This window comes from Carcharhinus amblyrhynchos, chromosome 15, assembly GCF_965287045.1.
Source record: "Carcharhinus amblyrhynchos chromosome 15, sCarAmb.v2.hapA, whole genome shotgun sequence".
Lineage (NCBI taxonomy): Eukaryota > Metazoa > Chordata > Chondrichthyes > Carcharhiniformes > Carcharhinidae > Carcharhinus > Carcharhinus amblyrhynchos.
The window spans coordinates 56,949,893-56,972,274 of record NC_137338.1 but is presented as its reverse complement, the minus strand read 5'-3'; the positions used below and the strand labels follow the sequence as shown (position 1 = coordinate 56,972,274).

At 39.6% G+C, this 22,382-nt stretch overlaps 1 protein-coding gene across 1 annotated transcript in view; it reads left to right on the top strand.

The window, feature by feature from the left end:
* cnksr2a (connector enhancer of kinase suppressor of Ras 2a) overlaps positions 1 to 22,382 on the top strand; it is a 422,869-nt gene that overhangs the window by 254,457 nt on the left and 146,030 nt on the right. Inside the window, exons 9-11 of the mRNA XM_080203990.1 lie at positions 7,145 to 7,291; positions 16,935 to 17,068; positions 19,534 to 19,569. Coding sequence (XP_080060116.1) covers positions 7,145 to 7,291; positions 16,935 to 17,068; positions 19,534 to 19,569 — 317 coding nt within the window. The remainder of the gene's footprint in view (positions 1 to 7,144; positions 7,292 to 16,934; positions 17,069 to 19,533; positions 19,570 to 22,382) is intronic.

Here is a 22,382-nt window from a genome sequence, read left to right as displayed (position 1 = left end):
AGTACCTGAAAATATGAGAAGACTTGGAGCAAGGAAGTATGGAATAGTTATTTGGATTATTAAACCTATTATTTGTACTGAACATATACATTCCAGACTATCCCAGAGAAGTTGTGTAAAATTGTCCCTATCACCAGAGATAAAGTGATGGAACTTGCATGTGGTACGATGCACTAGGAAAGCTCGATTTATCTCAGAGAATATAAAGTAAGCGTCAAGTACAAAATTGCAAAATGAAAATATATTTTCATTTTGAAAATATAAATAAGCTGGTATTTTAAGAAAATAACATGAAATTGGGAATATTTTGTACCATTTTGGTGTCCATTTTGTGTATATCACTGAATTATGTCTGGTTGATGATTCAAACTCACTTTATATAAGCCGCAACACAAGTATTTCTTTCATTATTGTCCAACATCGCTATTTGATAGAGTATTACTTGTTATGGTCGCTGCTTCATTTTCTTACTAGAGAAACATATTTCCACAAACAGTGGGAGAGGTTCCTTTGCTGCATTTAAAATATTCATACTTTTGGTTCTGGATGCACTGCCCAGCTGTTGAATGTGCCGGTGAGTGGAGATTGCATTGTTGGGAGGTAACGCCAGGTTCTTATTGTAATCTAGTGGTGACATAAGCTCTACTCAACAATACTTGAAGTCTGCCAGATCAGTATAGTAATGTACCAGTGCAGCAAATGCCAGTGTTAAATCACAAGAGATGTGTGCTCCCAGGCCTGTCATTGTGTCACTATGAATGTCAATTTTTGCCTGTAAGCAAGCCAGTAACAACAGATTATTCACTAGCAGCATTTGTCAAAATGATTGACTGCATCAAGATAAAGAAATAATTCCATATTCAAGGGACAGCACAGTGCAGATTTGATCTTTGGTATTCAATTTGGATTTTCCTTTATGTGATTTGAGCATTACCATCCCTGATGTCCCTTGAAAAATTGATGGTGAGCTACCTTCTTGGACTGCTGCAGTCAGTGTGGAGTAGATATATTCACAGTGCTGCTAGGGAGTAAGTTCCAGCATTTTGATCCAGTGACAGTGAAGGAATGGTAAAGGTCAGGCTGATGTGTGACTTGGAGAGTAACTTGCAGGTAGTGGTGTTCTCACACTGCCTGCTGCTCTAGTTCTAGGTTATAGGGGTCATAGTTTTGGAAGGTGTTGCTGAAGAAACCTTGATAAGATGTGGTAATGCTGCTGCAGATGATACACATTGCTGCCACATTGTGCCAGTTGTGGAAGAAGTGAGTGTTTAAGCTGATGATTGAGGTGATGGATCAAGTCGTCTGCTTTGCCCTGAATGGCTAGGATTCTTGAGTGTTGTTGGAACTGCACTCATCCAGGCATGTGCAGGGTATTCCAACACACTCCTGACTTATATTTTATAGATAATGGACAGGTTTTGGGGGAAATAGGAGGTGAGTCAGTCACCATAGAAATCCTAGTCACTGACCTGCTCTTGTAGCTGTAGTATTTTTGTGTTTGTTTTGGTTAAGTTTTGTCAATGGCAACCCCAGAATGTTAATGGGGCAGCCAAAAGTATTTTGCTGGCATTTATATAGTAAAAGAGTAGTGAAAGGAGAGGTGGGAGCAATTCGGAATGAAAAGGCATCAATGCATGGAGACAAAGAATAGGCTAAATTATTAAATGAGTATTTTGCATCTGTGTTTTGCAAGGAATAAAATTCTGCCACAGTCACAGTGAAAGAGGAGGTAGTTAAGATATTAAATGAGCTTTAAAAATGATAAGGCAGAGGTATTGGCTGTACTTAAGTTGAAAAATCACTCAGACCAGTAGGGATGCATCTGAGGTATTGACCATAATCTCCTGAGATGGAAAGGGTAATATTAGAAGACTGGAGAATTTTGAATGTTACTCCCTTGTCCAGAAAGGATGAAAGGATAAACCCAGCAACAACAAACTGGCCAATTTAACCTCAGTGATGGGAAAGTTTGTAGAAATGATATTCAGGGATAAAATTAAGTGTCACTTAAACAAATCTGGATTAATTAAGGAAAACCAACATGGAGTTATTAAAGACAAATTGTGTTTGATGACTTTGATTTAACTTTTGGATGAATTAACATGGAGGGTTGTTGAGAGTAGTACAATGAATCCTTACAAGACACATGTTCAAGCTCAACAGGAACCAATTCTGGACACTACACTTTAGGAATGTTATGAAGCTAGGGTTGTTCTCTTTTGAGAAGCGAACTCTGAGGTATTAATAGAGATGTTCAGACTCCTGAGGGTTTAAGACAGGGTGAATAGGGAGAAACTGTTCACATTGATGGAAGTATCAAGATTGAGAAGACACCAATTTAAAGTTGGTGAAGGAACTAATTGCGACATGAGGAAAAATGTTGTATGTAGACAGTTGTTAGAATCTGGAGTGCACTGCCTAAGAGTGTGGTGGAAGCAGATTATTTGGAGCTTTCAAAAGGGAACTGGATAAACCTTTAAAAACACTATTTACATGGCTATGGGGAAAGTGAGAAGGAGTGAGACTAGCTGTCCTGCAGAGAGCCAGTATATGCACAATGGGTTGAATGGCCTTCTTTGGTACCGTAACCATACCATAGTTCTACCAATTCACCGATGCTGTTGAATATTAAGGGGAGAAGGTTAAATTCTACCGTGTTGGAGATCAGGAGTACATAATAGTGTAATGGTAATGTCACCAGATGAGCAATCCAGAAACTCAGGCTAAAGCCTTACGCATGCAGATTCGAATCCCAGTATGGCAGCTGGTGGAATTTAAGTTCAATTAACAAATCTGGAATTAAAAGAGCTAGTCAATCCATTGTCATAAAAATCCATCTGGTTCACTAACATCCTGGTCTGGCATACACATGATTCCAGACACACAGCAATGTGGTTGACTATTAAATGCTTCTGAAATGGCCCACTGAGCAAAGCACTCAGTATTATCAAACTGTTCCAAAGCCTTAAGAAAGGAATGAAATCGGAGATCACCCAGCATCAACCTAGGCACCAGAAATGACAACAACAAAGCCAGCCCTGTTAACACTGTAAAAACTTCCTTACTTACATCTGGGGACAAAGGGAGAATGGATGTGAAGGCACTGGAGAGAGTCCAGAGACAATTCACACAAATGGTCCCAAGGATGAAGATAAATGAATGGTTCAGTTATGAAGATAGATTGGACAAGTTAAGATTGTTTTCCTCGAAGAAGAGGAGACTGAGAAGGGATATGATGAATGTATTCAAAATCATGAAGGGTTTGGACAGAGTAGTTAGGGAAAAACTTTAAAAACACGTGAAAGGATCAAGAACGAGAGGGCACAGATGCAAAGTAATTGGCAAAAGCGATAAGGGAAAAAACATTTTTTTTTAGAGTGAGTGATTAAGATTTGGAATGCACTGCCTGTGTGTGGTGGAGCCAGGTTTAATAGAAGTATTCTAAAGGGAATTTGACTGTTATTAGTAAAGGAAGAAGGTGCAGGGTTACGGGGAGAAGACAGGAGAATGGCAGTAAGTGAAATGCTTAATCGGAGAGCCGGTGCAGACATGATGGTCTCTTTCTGCACTGTAACAATTTTGTGATTAATCAGATGCATTATAAAGCAATCCTTCAGGTTATGGTCAATGAAATCGAATAGTGTGACTCATGTGCCTCTGATGTACTACCAATCATAATCATTGACTCCACACCTCCAGTTGTAACTATTCTATTTTTGGATATAAATAATTTAAAGTTTTTTTCCACTATCAGTAATATTTAAGTTGTGCAGCATAACACGTAACTTCTGTACATATTAACAATAATAACTTTTACATTTTCTGTGGTTTGGTAAAGTAAAAGAAATTGAAATTTGAGTTGGAATTTAAAAGGAAATAGAATGTAATGATTGCTTCCCACCAGAACCGGAAAACTTCAGAAATCTCGTGGAACAAGTACTGCAGATGCTGGAAATCTGAAATAAAAACAAAAATATGTTGCAAATACTCAGCAGATCAGGAAGCATCTATGGAGATAGAAATTGGAATCACTTTAGTGTACCTTTATGCACTAACTCTATAACAAGTATATACTTCCTTCGGTATTCAGATTAAAATTCTACACTTCTGTTCCAGATGTGGCTCATCTAAGTCCAGTAAAATTGCAGCTAGAATTTTTAAACCTTGAACTCCAACTTCCTTGCAATAGAGATTGACAATACTATTTGCCTTTCTAATTGCTTATTGTATGTGCATGCTAACTTTCTATGTTTCACCCGAGACACCCAATCCCTTTGAACACCAATGTTTAATAGATTCTCGCCATTTAAAAGAACAATTTCTACCAAGTTTTTTCCTCACATTCACTACATTATGCATCATTTAGTGCATTCTCGCCCACTGACCTATCCTGTCTATATCTATTTGCAGACTGTTTGGGAGAAGTTCTAACTCACTCCGTAGTCATTCACACACATGTAATTATAACTGAGCCCGTTGTGTCATTGGCATTGCTGGCTTTCCTGCTAAGCTTTGTATCATTAACACATTTGGATATATTACACTTGGTCCCTCCATTTAAGTCATTGGTGTAAATAACTGAGGCCTCAGCACGGATCCTCGCAATACTTTGTTCATAATAGCTTTGTCAACCTGAAAATGACCTGTATGTTCCTCCTCTTCATTTTCTGCCCTTGAATCAATGCTCTATCTGTGCTAATATAAAATCCAAATCTCATGGTCCCTTACATTGTGTAACAACCTTTCATGAGACAAATGATAACATGACGATGGCTTCATCTTATGTATTTTAATAAAGTAAATGTCAGCATAGGTTCATAAGGACCTTCATGTTGCATGTTGTGACAGATTATGACTATTTTGGGCAACATCTGTATAAATAATATGTTTTGAATTTTTGATCATTGTAACTATAATATATTTACCTGAATTATTGCATGAGAGAGAGCCTGAATATAGGGGCAAAGGGAGAGGGGATAGGTGGGAAGGGTGCTGCTGATCTGTTGTCCAACTCAAACCTTCTTTGCCTTGTACTACTGAAATCATGAGAATACTGTTTACTGCCTTGTGTTAGTTTTCTCTTGTGACCCTGTGCTTATTACAAAATACAGGTCACCAGTGTTCTTGGGTGTTCTTTGCATTTACATTTACTGTAATTCCATCAATTTTTTTCTCTATTTACACGAACAATGTATGGTCCACAAACTGCCTTTGAATTCCACACCCATTCAATATGTTGTTTTTTCTATAAATTTGAAGTTATAGTTTTTTCCTCAGTGTTGGGAAAATATAGACAAAATGCATTAGAAGATGGATATATGAACATATATTGTGTAGTATGCATTTATATGCATAAGCTGGTATTCATAGAATCATAGAATCCCTACAGTACAAAAGGAGGCCATTTGGCCTATTGAGTCTGTACCAATCACAATCCTGCCCAGGCCCTAATCCCGTAACTCTCATTTACCCTGCTAATCCCTCTGACTCTAAGGGGCAATTTAGCATGGTCAATCAACCTAACCCGCACACCTTTGGAGTGTGGGAGGAAATTGGAGCACCTGGTGGAAATCCACGCAGACACGGGGAAAATGTACAAACTCCACACAGACAGTGACCCAAGGCCAAAATTGAACCCGGGTCCCTGGCAGCTGTGTGAGGCAGCAATGCTAACCACTGTGTGTTATCCTAGAGAAAAATTATTTTCACTTATCTTTTCCTAATTGAACAAGAGAATAATATTGCAAAGAAGGAAGCACTTGGAAATGAAATGTTTAGTACAATTGTGGTGAATGGAAAGTAGAAACAGGAAAGAAAGAGCCATTTAGCCCATCAAGCCAATTCTGTCATCAAACAGAAATTGCTGGAAATACTCCATGGGTAGGGCAGCTTCTGTGGAGAGAAAACAGGATTAATTTTTTGGGTTATGACCTTTCATCAAAAGACAACATTCTCATTATTTTTGTTGGAAGAGGCACAGAAGGTCAGAATTGGACAAAAGCTTCACGGCATCTTTCATTCTCACTTCTCTCCCTTGGGATTACTGATTTATCTTCCTACTGGTCTTTCTGTGTTCTCACTTGTAGCCTGCTCTTGTATTCTGTCGCTGATATTTTTCTCTCTTGGGCCTTCTCTTATTCTCTCGTTGGTTTTGTTGTGCTCTCATCCTCGAGCCTGCACTTGTATCTTCTCTCTCTGTTATGCTGTATTTTGACTCTTGGGCTTAATCTTTTACTCTCTCACTGGTTTCGCTGTGCTCTCACCCTTGAGCCTGCTCTTTTGAATTCTCACTGGTCATGTTGTGCTCTCACTCTTGGGCTTACTCTTTTACTTTCTTGCTGATTATGCTGTGTTCTTGCTCTCAAGCCAGCTGTCTTATCCTCATACTGGTTGCACTGTGCTCTTCTTCTTCAACCTTTTATCCTTCTGACTGTCTCGCTGAGCTCTTGCTCCCTAGCCTGCTCTTTTAATGTCTCGTTGGCATCACCGTGCTCTTGGTCTCAAGTCTGCTCTTCTTTCCTGCCACAAGTCTTTCTGTGCTCTCACTTTCTCGCCTGCTCTTTTATTCTCTTGCTGGCCACATTGTGCTCTTGCACCAGAGCCTGCTGTCTTATCCTCCTGCTAGTCCTGCTCAAGCTAGTTTATGAGACATTTATGCTCTGGAGACGTTTATCTTCTGGAATATATTGATGAGGAACTGTGATGTCAAATTAAGTTCTGTGCGTACACCTCAAAATAATGTTATACTTTTTATTTTGCAGAGACATGTTTTGTGTTCTGAAATATGTGAATGATATTACCAGTTTACAACAGCCATTAAAATGCTTATTTTACAATTCTTCAGTGCTAACAATGCTCATTTAGAATGGTCAACCAGATGTGAAGTGGAAATCAGCCGTTCGCTGACATTGTCTTACCTTGGCATCACAAAGCAATGAGAGCATTCCATTTTCTTTTCACATAAGAAACATTTCAGACAATGCTAATTGTTTTTATACTACTTACTTTTTCTAATTTGTGTTAATGTTTATTTGTTCCTAGTGTCATTTAGAGTAATCTATTGTGACACTAATGAGGTATTCTTTGCCTTCAATTTTGTTGTAGTTTTTTTTTATCCCTTTTTATTTTTGCTGTTGGGTTCTAGGTAGGATGGCAGTTGAAAAACTTGGTAAATGCACTTCGAGAAGATCCCAGTGGGGTCATCTTAACCTTAAAGAAACGACCTCAGAGCATGCTCACCTCTGCACCTGCTTTGCTTAAGAACATGAGATGGAAACCTCTTGCACTGCAGGTAAACTAAACTTCATTTTGCATGCAGCAGAATCCCTTTATTCAGGCACGTATATTCACCATGTCACACAAGATTGCAATGTAATACTTCTTTAAAACTACTGCCCTAAAATGATCATGTTGAATATGTATTGTTTCTTGTTTTGGGGATTTAAATTATGGTCAAAATCGTCATTGGTGGTTGTTCAGATGTAGCCAGCATTAGCAGTACTCACTGCCCAGTACTACGTCTGCAGAAACTCCCAAGTCAATTCTGTGGTCCAGTTCTTCTGAGGCGTCGTGAAATATTGCCATTGTCCAGGTAAAATAATAAGACTAGGAGCTGTCATGTTTTGTAAAGTACAATATTTGCTCATTTTTTCAAATTGTAGAATGTAGCCATCTTTGAATCATCCAATAGAAGGCTCCTGAAGTAAACGCAAAGGGGCCCCTTGTTCACGATCAGGGTTTGTTTCCTCTAATATCCACCATGCTTCTGTATCCAGCTGGCTGTGGTTCAAAGCCCAAACCATTATTTCTGTCTCCCCTGTTTAAATAAATACAAGCTGTTGACCAATAACTGAGTGAAAATTTCTGAGCTCTAACAAAAAATGTCAGTGCAACAAAAATTGAAACTGAAATTACGCTTTTTAGTTTCTTACCCAAAGGGCTTGTTAGTTTTATTTCCTGTTGTCTTTCACCTATTTGCAAGTTACCTCTGTATACCCTGGTAAAGATAACTGAACATTAAACTATCATTGAAGGGAAAGGTGGTGCTGGAGCCCTAGACTTTACGAACTTTCACCAGATAACAAAAATGTCATTTTAAAAGTATATTTCATATTAAAAGAAAAATCTGCAAAGTTGCACAGTAATGGAGAACCATCCTTTACATTTCAAGAACAGAAAAATGGTGGAAAATCTCAGCAGGTCTGACAGCATCTGTGGAGAGAGAGTAGAGCTAACGTTTTGAGTCGAGATGACCCTTTGTCAGAGCTGAGAGGCAAGAGAGTCAGCAGGTATCCATCGCTGCAACTTTAATGGCATTGTTGAGAAAAATAAGCTATAGGCATTCCAGAACAGGTATAATTCTTTCCACTGGGTTTTAAACTTAGGCCAATTGTCCTCCCAGCCCCTGGTAGCTATCAGACATGATGTGGCGATGCCGGCTTTAGACTGGAGTAAACACAGTAAGAAGTCTCACAACACCGTGTTAAAGTCCAACAGGTTTATTTGGTAGCAAATAAACCTCCTAAATCAACCTATTTGCTATCAAATAAACCTGTTGGACTTTAACCTGGTGTTGTGAGGCTTCTTACTGAGCTATTGGACAGACATTGTGAAGATCACTGCTCACTGCCTCTGCTCATTAAAATCTTTTCAAGATGCAAGAGCACCATGAAGGGATGCCACAAATCCAGCCTGTAATTGCAGAAAGAAAACTGAAGTGCATTGTGGAATCTCAAAGTACCTTTAAGAAATGTAATGTTAAGGAGAAGAGCAACATTAGAGGAGTTCAGAGATTGAATCAGGCGCTGTCCTTTTTAATAAAGAGAGCGAATGGATCTTCTCCCTTGATGGCAACCTTGATGTGCAGAGTCCATCTGCTAACCCACAGTGATGTCAGTGTTCTGGGAGCAGTCCAGTGACTTTGCTTTGACAGAAATGGATTGAAGTACTTGCTGTATTTTGGGGGAAAATTTAATCCAGCGATACTGGTGTCACTGCTGAGCTGACTTTATAGAAAGCACCTTGTTGCCATTAACAGAGAGTGCTCACCCGGTTGATGAAGTTTGCAATCAAATGCTGACTACTCTTGAAATAATTATACTAATCAAAACATAACTCCTTGGAATACATTAGAGCCTGAGTGCTTTCCATTGAACAGTCATGAATTCCCTTTCTTCCTTAAGCAAAGCAGCAGTCCTGCAACTAAAGTTTAGTTGGATGAAATAAATTGTTATGTGGTAAACAAGTATATGCTTTCTTTGTTTTTGGTGCGTGTTTACTATTTACTTTTTGTGTAGGAATTTCAGATTTTTGTCTTTCCACCAGACTATTGTGAATTTACTTGAGGCACAAATGCATGGAAGTTTTCAGCCACTTTACTGCCAGTTTCCTTTGGCAGAGCTGGTTCACCATCAGCCATTGGCCAGATTATCCAGTCCGTTGATGTCAATAGCGATTTACATTCCACACCCATGTTGCTATCAGGGAACCGGCAGACTTTGACAGAACTGGAAAATCCTGCCATCAGGAAGAGCTGGAGAATTTTTCCCAATCTGTGGGTGTTTAGAAATAAACCCCCAGCTGAACCCGGGGATCGATTAGCACAAACAGCCACACCCTCCACCCCCGACAAACAGTGGCACCCATTTGCACCATCCACAAGTGCACTGCAGGAACTTACCAAGATTTTATTAGGTAGCATTTTCCAAACCCATGATCACTCCCATCTAGAAGGACAAAAGCAGCAGGTAGATGGGAACATCACCACTTGCCAGTTCTTCTTCAAGCCACTCACTATTCTGACTTGGAAATATATCACCATTCCTTCACTGTTGCTGAGTCATAATCCTGGAATTCCTTCCCTAGCAGCAGGGTGGATATACCTCCACCACTTGGACTGCAGTGGTTCAAGAAGGCAGCTCACCACCACCTTCTGAAGGGCAGTTAAGGATGGGCAACAAATGCAGGCCAAACCAGCAAAGCCTACATTCCTTGAATGAATAAAGCAAAATAGAAATGGCAACTCCTGTTGAATGTATTCTTAAACATGCTGGAGTGGAGTTTCTGCTTCAATCACAATCATGACACAAATTTTGCCCTCAATTCTGCTAATTCTTGGAGGGGACTTTTTTTTATTTTCTCGCGCTCACACTCACTTTGATATCTCTCGCTGAATGTAAAACCTGTTATGAACCAGTGCAATCGACTAGGGTTTCAGAAAATAATTTTTTTAAAAATATTTGCATGAAGAAATATTAATGTATTTCAGTAAGGTAACCAAGTGCACCTTTATTACTAGACCTGAAAGTGGATTTATCACAAAAATAAGCATATTAATCAGATTCACTCACCTGATTATAAGTAACTGAAAATGACTTTAATAAAAAAATTACTTTCATTGTTGAGCAGTAATCGGTTACTTAGTAAATTATATTTTAAAAGCTTTTTTAAAAAGCGGCACAGTGGTTAGCACTGTTGCTTCACAGCTCCAGGGACCTGAATTCGATTCCCAGCTTGGGTCACTGTCTCCTCATGTCTGCGTGGGTTTCCTCCAGGTGCAGCGGTTTACTGCCACAGTCCAAGGATGTGCAGGTCAGGTTGATTGGCCATGCTAAACAAAAAATTGCCCTTAGTGTCCTGAGATGTGTAGGATAGAGGGATTAGTCGGTAAATATGTAGGGATATGGGGGTAGGGCCTGGATAGGATTGGGGTCAGTGCAGACTCGATAGGCCAAATGGCCACTTTCTGTACTGTAGGGTTTCTATGATTTTGAAAGGTGTCTATTCATTCCCTTGTACTTTACAAGTGTTTTAATTCTAAGAATCTTCTTAAAGGACTGTGGATTGTCTTAAATAGTCTAAATTTATTATAGTGGCCGAAATTCTCTGATCTCGCAGTGGCTGGGATTCTCCAGTGCTGCTGCAGTGAGTGGAGATTTGGCTGAGCGCCAAATTTTCCAGCCCCTCAAGACTGGAGAATTGCAGCCAATGATTATGTCCACCAGGGACATGGTCAGTCTCGTGGGCATGGTCAGAAGAAGCTGAAGTGTTCCTCTTGGAACTCACAAAAGAAGTTTAGGCTTTTCTCTGGGGAAGGGCTGGGGGCGGGGTGCAGCAATCCTAGAACATGTTCCCCGGATGCACCTACATACCATCAGGCTGTCAGGGGTCACACAAAGTGCTGTGGCCAGTGGTGTTTCCTGAGTGCTTTCTGCATGAATGGAAAGTGGGTTGGCAGTGTGGAAATGATGTCCAGTTGTTAAAATAGGCACGTTCTTATGCAGCCACAGGGAGATAGGAAACTGATCCTTGCGATTTTCCATCAGAAACTCACCAGGAATTAAAATCAACCCCAATATTTCCACTGCAGTCATTTTTTTCCAACAGGAAAAAGATTTGCCTTTCATGACCACAAGCAGTTCACAGCAAATGAAGTACTTTTTGAAATGTAGTTAGTTGTTAGCAAGAATTAGTTGCAGTAATGATGTGTGGGGGTGGAGGTTATAATTAGCTGAGGAGTTATTGGGCTCAGAGCTTCATTTAAAGAGGTAATTGTTGATTCAGGGATTGCCTCAATCCATTCAAACTGTTTTATTTAGTTGAAAGTTTTGCAGTGGCAGCATGTCTTTGTTACAGCTCAGTAGCAAATTTTAAACAGGAACAAACAATCTCAATAAAAATGTGCATTTCTCCTGTATGATATCAACTAAATTAAGCTCCGATTCTTATTTCTGTTTGTTCACATTTCTTTGTTTGCTTTTTGTCCCTAAACAATGATTTGTTACCCCTGCATTCTTTTTGAGGCTGTATCCGACAACCAAAAACCTGTGAATACAAAAAGAAAATCAGTCCAAAGTTGTACCTTTGGATTTTGAGTGTGCTGGGAAGAAATTGTTTCCACATTATTGAAATGTGAATGTCATTTCAGTTCAGAGGAAAGTGAATTTTTGGGAGCAAATGATATTAATGTTAATTAATCATTCACTTGTCTTAATCCAGTTAGAGTAAATATATATGTGTATATTTCAAGGGGAAAGTCCTGGGCTAAAATCACCTCCACACAGCCAATTTGCCACTCTATTCTGTCGTGGTGAGACAATGAAGAACAGCAGAAATTACAAGTTCCAGGTCTTGGACATTCTTATGGGGGGATTTCATGGGGAATGTACTACTCGCTAATATCTTTCATAAATTAAATTAATACTTCTGAACTGAAATTCAACATAAATAGATTTGCTTTAAATAATCTAAGCCATATGGAAAAAATTGTTAATATTATCTTTCTTTAAATATGCAGCTTAAGTAGATGGTTAAACTTATAGAAACCTCAACTTTGATACCAAATGATTTTAAAATATTCACCATATCGATGAGCCTCTGTAATATAAGTTAAGGACATTGGCTACTGGATGGTGTGTGATACCTTCTATGGAATTCTACGTTGCAATAATAGTGTTTTTGTAAAGAGTGTTGGAGACATACTTCACATCAGATCTCAGGGTTCCAAGCCCAATTTTGGGAGTTATCAACTAGAGTCAAATATAACTTTGACACAGATTAGGAAATGTTTGTGTGGCTTTGGGAAAGAAAAACTATGGCTAAGTATCTTGAGTATCTGAAGCATCTATTCAGAATAATTTATTCAAGTCATTTTCAAAGATAAATTTATTGCCAAATTCTCATAAAATACTAAAAATCCTTGGGTAATAGTGAGACCATCCCCCCCCCCGCCACACCCCACCCCGCACAATTTCACGATGAGCTGGAATTAAGTCAGTTAAAAACAATATTGAAATGAAGTGGTGAGGTTCTTGACATTGAATTATTTCCAACTGTCATTATGTGTATTTGAATAATGAAGAAGGTATTGGTATCAAATGGTAGGAGAAACATAAAATTTTAACTCTGTAGAAAGTCTCAATTCTCTACATAACCGATGCCACACAAAATGAAAGGTTTCCATATCTCAGCCACACATAACAATTGTGCTTTAATTGAAATATAATTATGTTGCCTATTTGGTAAGCGTAATTTGGAGCAAACAAAATACACCTGCATTTTAGCAAGTAATGCTAGTTTGATGTCCAGAAAGCAAGTTTTGTAAACTTACTATTTGCAAGATCATAGCTTTGAGTCCTGCTAAGGAACCTACTTGTGTTGATAGTCACATCAGGCTAGTGGCTTCTTTTATTTTCCTTCCCCTCTTCATCCTGACCACTTGGGAAGACCTTCCCACAGTGTGCAAGCTCCTGGACATCTGCCAATATTACTCATTCGTGTGTTCAGCAATGTCAAGCTTTTTGTCCTATCGTATTTGATATTTCCCTGTTTTCCCTCTGTTTCTGAACCAAGCTGCACTATAGATTGTTAATAAAGTGTGAAGAATTGTGAATATACATTTCTATCCTCCCTCGTACATATTACCAGAGAAGAAACATCAATTTTAAATCAATAAAGTTGGAGATGCCAGGATAGATTAATGATCAGTATATGCTCCTATTCTTAATTGATTCAGAAAGAGTAGAAGTATTTTGAATCCTCCAAATCAGAGTTAATTTGTTTTCATCTTTATCTTGTTTATGGTGTGACTTTGGGATTGGATAGCACACAGCTTTAAACTTCCAAGACTGGAGTTCAAATCCAGTCCCGAATGAAATCATGAAAGTCCTTTTTCTATCAGCTCCATTTATCATTTGCGTAATGAGATTTGGCAGTACTCAGCTCATTTTCTATTCTAATAGACATGGGTCATTGCACAGAAATTGTTCCATATTGAATATACAATAGCACTAAATCAGAAATCACAGCCTGTGGGGATGGTTATTGTGAAAAATGGAAAGATTGACACTCAGATATGGGTCATGGAATGGAAATCATGTTGCTATTCTATAAAATTAATTCCTCAAGGCTTGGAAAACCAGTTCTCTCCCCATTGTGTTAATTGACTTGAATCATCTGATAGTTCCTTTCCCCGACAAGGATTCCTGATCAAATTGACTTAAGAAAATTGAGTACGCAAGAAAGGTTTTGATGGATCTTTTGACATCTAGCTGAAGATGCTGGAGCAATGATTAAAACTGCCCTGATAGTTCAGATTTTATATAAACTGATCTCTTCACCAAAAAGGATAGTCTATCTTGTATAGTTTCCTTTGACAGATCAGCTAGGTGGCTGAGTGAATCACTGGGAAAGTTATAAAACCATGTCTTCCAGTAGCTTATAATTAAACAAAACTGTTGGAAATTGTGCTGTGTTCTGACTATTCCCAAATAACCGTATCAGCATCTTCATCATTTTCCCTACTGGCTTAAAACCTGTTCCATCTGTAGCATTTTCCAGTTTGGATGAAAGGCTATCGATTTGAAACATTAACTCTTTTCTCTCTCCGTCGGCAGCATTTTCTATTTTATTTTTCAGATTTCCACCTGGCTAAGTGTCTTACCTTTGTGTAAAGATCTTGTCACTCTTACTTGTTAGTATAGGCTATCCTCTTTGAGTATAAGTAAAACTGTATGTATTTGGAGGAAGGAAGAAAGATCTTGCATTTATATAGCACCTTTTCCAAATGCTTTGTTTTGAAGTGAGATATTATTGGAATATTTACACAGAATTGTGTAATTTGAGATCTCTTGCTGAAATGACAAGAAGAAAGCCTTGCATCCTGATTTCCTGATTATCAATAGGAATCATTTTTATGGCGAAGAGCGGTGTTTGAACTTGGCTTTAGCAGCAATTAGCACATTGACATTGGCATTGTTCAATCTGGCAATCTTGCTCATTCTCTGTCACAGAATACTCTGGTACACAATGGTGAAATGGGGAAACGCTGGTCATGACACTGGTACAGAGGCCCAGGCTAATTATCTGGGGACAGGGGTTCAAATCCCACCATGGCAGCAGGCGGAATTTAAATACTGTTAATAAATCTGAAATATACAGCTGGTCTCAGTGGCCATGACAGCTATCATTTATTCTCGTAAAGACCCACCTGGTCCATTAATGTCTTTCAGGGAATGAAATCTGCCATCCTTACCTGGTCTTGTCTAGATGTGATTCTAGACCCACAGCAATGTAGTTGACCCATAATTGTCTTCTATAATGGCTCAGTAAGCCCCTCAGTTCACAGGCAATTAGGGGTGGAAAAAAATGTTGGCCTTGCCAGCAACACCCACATCCCATGGAATAATTAGTTAAGAATTGTAAATCTCAAGCTCCAGAGAGGACAGTCCAATTGGCCCGATAGCTTGAAAGTAAGTGCTGAGAGATTTTATATAGTAGGGCTCAGATTTGGCAAATTGATAAGTCCCTGTCCAGATCTAGTGAGATCTGGAAAATATCCAGGCCTGGGCTGACAAGTGGCAAGGAACATTTGCACCATGCAAATGCCAGGCTCCAGAGACTCTCCTCAAATCACCAGGCCATCATTTTAAACGGCTCCCCAATCTCAGGATTCAGAGACAGGAACCCTTCCTACGAGAAATGAAATGGTGTCCCCTCCACTGACAATGGAAGCACCACCACCATTCCCTTACAAAAGAGGAACATGGTCCCTCCCCCGCCCTCAAATAATGGATAACCACCACCCTGCCACCAGACCACACAAGCATGAGGGTGACTCAATCCCCCCCGCAAGGCCCTCCCAAATTCTCCCACTAAGTCCCTCTCCCCCCTTCAGACACCCCACTCAGGTCTCCTTCCCCCTCACACCACCTATTCAGCCCCCACCCCTTTCAGGCCATGCATTTTGGCAATGCCAACAGTGCACTGTCCCTGGCCCCTTGGCACTGAAACCCTGGCCTGCCACCAAAGTGGTTTACATAATTATCAGGTTGTTGCCCTCCTTGAATGGAAGGCTGATCAGGGCAGTGGGGAAGGTGGATCCTGAGAGCCCTCAGGCCTGTCGTGAATCCTGATCTTTGGCCGACACCCCATTCCCTGGGGCACTGGGATTCCCTCTGGTTGTCTCAAGAGGTTGGAGTATCGGATTCTATGTCTCCTTCTTTCATGAGCATGGGGTGCTACTGCAAGAAATGCTACAAAAGAAATTTGCCATCTTTGGAGCGAGTGTGCACCTTCCAATCACAAAACTCATTTGAAATGCCTGGGTGAGTTAGGAGGAGCAAGCCTGCAGCCTCTTCTTTGATCATGGGAGCAAACGCATGACAAATTTACCTGACGTGGAGACTATCTAAATAAGTGCTTTGTCATCTTAGGACATGATAATGAATAATAACAACATTTGACTTTCTCTTCAGTGTTTGCTAAATAAGCTGATACAGAGCTACTGCCCAGATTGTTCCAGGGTCTACTGTGTTCTTACTTCAAATGTCAGACTCACAACTTGCAAATGAGGAACACCCAACACACTCAACTTATTTTGTCAAATATTTAGGAACACAAGGTGGCATCTTGACTGGAAATTTAGTTGACAGAAATCTCTGCTTCTCCTGTGTATGTTCTGTACCTGCTCACAGGAAATGGGTAATAAAAAATGGGCAATATCAAATGCAGATTGGGAGGGATGATCAGCCTTGATAATCTCTCGGGTGAGATCTCAATAAATTCTGGAAGCAGAGGCGTTTGAATTCATAAGGGAATGATGGAAGATGGGACTCATAGAAAACAACATCTCCATTGACTGACGTGGAGTTCTATTGGTGAATAACAATAATTGCAGGATAGTAGATAATTTATTTGGTCACATTAATATACTTTTAGAAAAGTGATGACCTGTCAAACTTTTGGTTTGAATTTCTGGCAATCTTTATGTCTCCTGATCATAGAACAGACTTTGTTGTGAGTTACCACTTGTGTAATTGTATCTGTGTTTTTAGCTATTCATTGATTTTGGTTTTAGGTTTGGACAAATTATCTCAAAATATGAAATTTTATCTTACCTGTTAATAAATCTTTTTTTCTCTCCTTTTTCTGGAAAGCCAATTATCCCAAAAAGCCCAACTGGTAGTGTTGCCACACCAACCGGTACACTTAGTACACCAACAAAGCGAGACAGTTCCGCACTTCAGGACCTTTTCATCCCCCCTCCTCCATCAGAACCATACACTCCCAGGTAACCATTTGATCTCATTACAATGTTCTATTTTGCACATAGAAAGAAATCTTATAATAAGTGTCCTTGTGCATCACTTTTGACGAAATGTCTGATATGATGCATCAATGATTCATCTGATGCAGTTCAATTTTATTTATAGCTAATATTTTGACACAGTGTACTCCTGTTAAATCTGGCATTGATTTTTCTATGCCGTTTGCATGCGTCTTTGAAATCAAAAAATTGCGTAATATGCTGCAGTACAAAGTTATTTATTGAATGGCTCTGTGCTTAAAAGTATACAACTCTTTTGAAAAATTCAGTGAATTGGAATGTAACCAGTGGGCTGAAGTGTAATCAATATATGAAAGCAGCGGTGCAGAATATTTGCAACGGTTGGAGTGTAAAATACATTTTTCTTACTGCCCACCACAAATAACTTTGATCTGACTGACAATTTTCAAAATTCAGATGGCTGATGACTTGAAGTTAAAATCTATTGATTCTTAATGTGATCAACCTTACATTGTTACTGTTTCATTTGTTCATTTCCAACAAATAATCTGAAGAGTAAAGCTGAGATTCAGATCAGGATACTACAGATTTGGCAGTGCACTGATTGAAGCCAGAGTAATAAAATTGGCGATGAAGCCTAAAAACTTGCTTTCAGAGTTTCACCATGATGGTGTTTTGTGAACACATGCAGCTGCTACCAGGTGTAGACTCTCACAACTTGGTTCTCAAGAAACCATGCTATGGCCTTCTTGCAGTGGCTTTCTACAGTGCGAAGGATTGTTTTGTGCAGTGGATATGTGCCCACTTGGAACTGGATTGAGATTTTTCAAAGTTTTACACAATATGACTTAACAGGCAGAAGTAACTTCCGTCTCAGCAATTTGGGACGGATTTGAATCCTGTCCCAAATGGGAAAAGTCAGCTTTTCAATCCATCACTTTTCCCAAAATTCAGCATTTTGCATTTCCTAATGTTATGATGTTTGTTCTTTTCTAAATAAATCATTATTTGTGCAAATCTTCAAATGTTCATCAAAATAGAAAATGCTGGAAATAGTCATCAGGTCTGGCAGCATCATTCTCCAATCCAGCATCTTCTGTTTCCATTTCAGATTTCCAGCATCCACAATATTTTGCTTTTGCTTCAACTGTACATGTTGAATTGGAGATACACTGAAATAGAATAGGTTACATTATAAATAAAGGAGGTTGGAACCATTCTGAAGCTTTAACCAAAAAATAAATGCATTTAACAGGAGTTCACACCTCAGCGTTGGGAATTAACTGTAGTAATTATGGTGAAAATTATGCATGATTTTAGGGAAAAAATAGTTCTTCTTCCATATACAGTGGTACCAGAAAAAAAACAGTTGATAACTTTCACTGCAGGTATATATTACCAAATGTACTTTAGCAAGCTACTGCTAAAAACATAAGAACAACAGAAAATACCAAATTATCAGATTGCCTTGAACTGGAATATAGTTAGAAACATACTTGTTCTTTAAAACTCCACACAGCTACAATTTTGGACACATATTGACCTTAACATCAATACTTGGTGATGTGACATTTGTTTTGAGGAACCGCCTGCAGCCATTTCATCATAGAACTGCTTATCTTTGTTCTGTCAACGAGTATCAGTGCACCTTTTATATTCTGTTGCACTTTAATTTTGAAATCATTGGTTGGATTTTACAGACGGAATTGACCATTTCCAAGTACGTCCCTGGCAGTGTGATTCTGAAAAGGTATTATTGCTATCAATGCATGTCTTGTTGCAGAAGGAACTTTGACTACTTAAGGTGCAAGTATGTTGATGTCCTTGGGCAGTGTATTTCAAACTATCAAACTTTGGAGCTGCCTCCACCATATTTCAAAGAGGACATCCAAATTTGATCATATAAGCTATTATTTCTTCCATCTGTCTGTAAAGTTCATAACAAATGGTTTCAGGCTTCCCAGTGTGATTTGGTAAATGCTAACTCTATTTCAATATTACTTTTCCTTAGTGTTGATCTGTGCCCCACTGCTATGTTGTAGTGCCAAATGCCTTGTTTCGTACTGTGTGAACATTGTTCAGGTGAATCTTTGGAGTCTTGGTTGTTTTCTTGTTTTTAATGATTTCTCTCAGCTATGTGCATGGTTTTTCTGCCTGTTTGAGAGGAAATGTTTGATGATACTCCAACACCGGGTAGTGCCTGGTGTAAGGTGTTGGTAGGCAAGAGCATGAATTTCGGAGCTGAATTTTAGAGTGTGACAACAAGTGGAAATTATACCACTGAGTATTCAAATTGAACTAAAGGCCTACGCAGCCAACAAACGGAGAAGACCTTGTTTTTGTATGGAGTACAGATATAATTAATTACACAAAAATAACTTGCCTCGTGTGGGTATTGTTTTTGAAATGTTCCAGATGTTACGTGAGTTATATTTGTGGGTGCTTTATATGTATGACTTTTTTTTCAGAAGGCTGGGAAGTTCCAGTATCTCTAGAATTAACAGGTAAGTCCCTATGAGATGTGTCTGTGCAATAGTTGTGAACCAGTCCATTGCCTAATCTTAGAACAGAAAGATATAAGATTGGTGAGCAAATCTGTTGAAGCAAAAATTCACCCAATGAAACATAGCCTCATGTTTCGTTGTTATGCATTGGAAAAGATATGGACAGTGTGTAAGTTTGATTAAGGTTGAACAATATGTTCATGCAAGGAGATGGCCTGGATTTTATTGTTATAAAATGACTAAAAAGTGGAAGTGAAGATGAATTTCAGAAGCGGAGGTGTTATCTTTGCTTTATTCAGTATGGAAATCTTGAATTTTTTGATAATATTTGGGTGTCCAAAATTTCTTGAAGAGACTAACAGAACATTTGGATAAACAGGGTTTCACTAAAAAACTTGGCGTCTGTGTTAAATACAGCAAGTTAGCATTTTTGGAAAGATGACGAATGAATTTGTATTGCAAAATTACTTTGTACTATAAAGAATTTTGATTCTAAACAAATTCTAGTGAAAACTTAACACAAATTTCCACAGAAAATACAGTTTTTCCACTCTTCATGCTGCTGATTACATATTTTGAATTTTTGAAAACCTAAAACATTGCACAGCTATAGTTGAATTTCTGCAGAAGAATGCCCACGAAATGTGTGAACGTTTTCCTTTCTATCTATTGGCCTCTTCCACATGTCATGAGTTCCATTCTGCGTCAGCATCCAAACAGGAGAAGCTATGCTTCTGTCCCCCAAGGACTTTGTCTTGGATTAATCCACATTTTTTTTATGATATCAGATATGACTTTTCATGCTCCTTGCGTAAATCTGTTTCACTAACACTTTACTCAATCTTGTTAATTTCCCTGCAGCAGTTTATGCAGCCACAGCTTATCTCATTCATTCTGATAGTAATTACCCTGCAGCTTTAAACAGCCTCTTTCAAAGAAAAATTTACCTACGTGTCAGCGCAGATAATAACACTTTGCCACCTCAGCTGAAAGGTTATAAATTCAAATCTCCAGTACTTGGGAACATAATCTAAGACAATGGCCCATAATTTCCTCAGAGTAGCAATCTGTCGGATTGTCACTCTAAATGAATTTACCCTCACTGTAATTGCACAGTCTCTGTCACTCCCAATCTTCTTCACTCATCCTGGATGAGACAGGAGCAATGCAGTGCACCCCAGCAGGTTAGGGGGCATGGAGTTGGGGGTACGGTGTTAGCGTGGATAGAGGATTGGCTGTCTAACAGGAAGCAGAGAGTTGGTATCAATGAGTGCTATTCTGATTGGCGGTTGGTAACAAGTGGAGTGCCACAGGGATCGGTGCTGGGGCCTCAGCTATTTACCATTTATAGAGATGATCTGGAGGAGGGGGCTGAGTGTAGGATAACGAAATTTGCTGATGACATGAAGATGAGTGGAAAAGCAAATTGCGTGGAGGGTGTGGAAAGTCTGCAGAGGGATCTGGATAGGCTGAGCAAGTGGGCAAGGACCTGGCAGATGGAGTATAATGTTAGCAAGTGTGAGGTTATCCACTTTGGCAGAAATAATAATAGGAGGGATTATTATTTAAAAGGCGAAAAGCTGCAGCATGCCACGGTGCAGAGGGACCTGGGGGTCCTTGTGCACAAGTCGCAAAAACCCAGTCTGCAGGTGCAGCAGGTGATCAAGAAGGTGAATGGAATGTTGGCCTTTATAGTGAGGGGGATAGACTATAAAAGTAGGGAAGTCTTGCTGCAACTGTACAGGGTACTGGTGAGGCCGCAGCTGGAGTACTGTGTGCAGTTTTGGTTGCTGCACTTGCGCAAGGATATATTGGCCTTGGAGGGTGCAGAGGAGGTTCACTAGGCTGATACCGGAGATGAGGGGGTTGGACTTTGAAAAGAGACTAAATAGACTGGGTCTGTACTCATTGGAGTTTAGAAGGATGAGGGGGGATCTTAAAGAGACTTAAGATAATGAAGGGGATGGATAGGGTAGAGATAGAGAGATTCTTCCTGCTTAGAAAGGATAGCAGGACTAGAGGACGCAGCCTCAAGATAAGCGGGGGGGGGGGGGGGGGGGTGCAGTTTAGAACGGAGTTGAGGAGGAGCTTCTTCACTCAAAGGGTGATGAATCTCTGGAATTCTCTGCTCGTTGAAATGGTGGAGGCTACCTTGCTAAATATATTTAACTCACGGGTAGATAGGTTTTTGACAGACAAGGGAATTAAGGGTTATGGGGAGAGAGCGGGAAAGTGGAACTGATCCACTTCCGATCAGCCATGATCTTATTGAATGGTGATGCAGGCTCGAAGGGCTAGATGGCCTACTCCTGCTCCTATTTCTTATGCTCTTATGTTCAACAGCATTGGCGTAGAGTAACTGAGGTGCAGAGAGGTAGCTCACTCCCCCTTTATGCGCCACTAGCTGCCATAAAGGGGACACTTAACGGGTAAAATAAGTTTCAAAGATAATTGGGAGGGGGGTGGAGGTGAATCCAGGAATTGAGGGGTGGTGGGAAAGACCAGGAAGTGGGGATAGACTGGACACTGGGAGGGGAGTGGGCCAGAGGGAGTGGAGGGACAAGCCGTATGTAAGGGGAAGAGGAAGGGCAGACAAACAAGGGGGTAGGGTGGACTGGAAAGAGGGCAAAAAAGTCTAGACCAGAAGTGGGAGGGTGTAGCAGACTGGAGGTGGGATATGGGGACTGGGATGTCCCAGGCCAGTGGGAGGTGAAGGGTCCAAACCAGAGATTGGTGGGGGGATTCTGGGTTTTTTTAATTGTTATTCTGGAGTTCGAAATGATATTTTTTTCCTTCTAATTTTTTCAGATTAA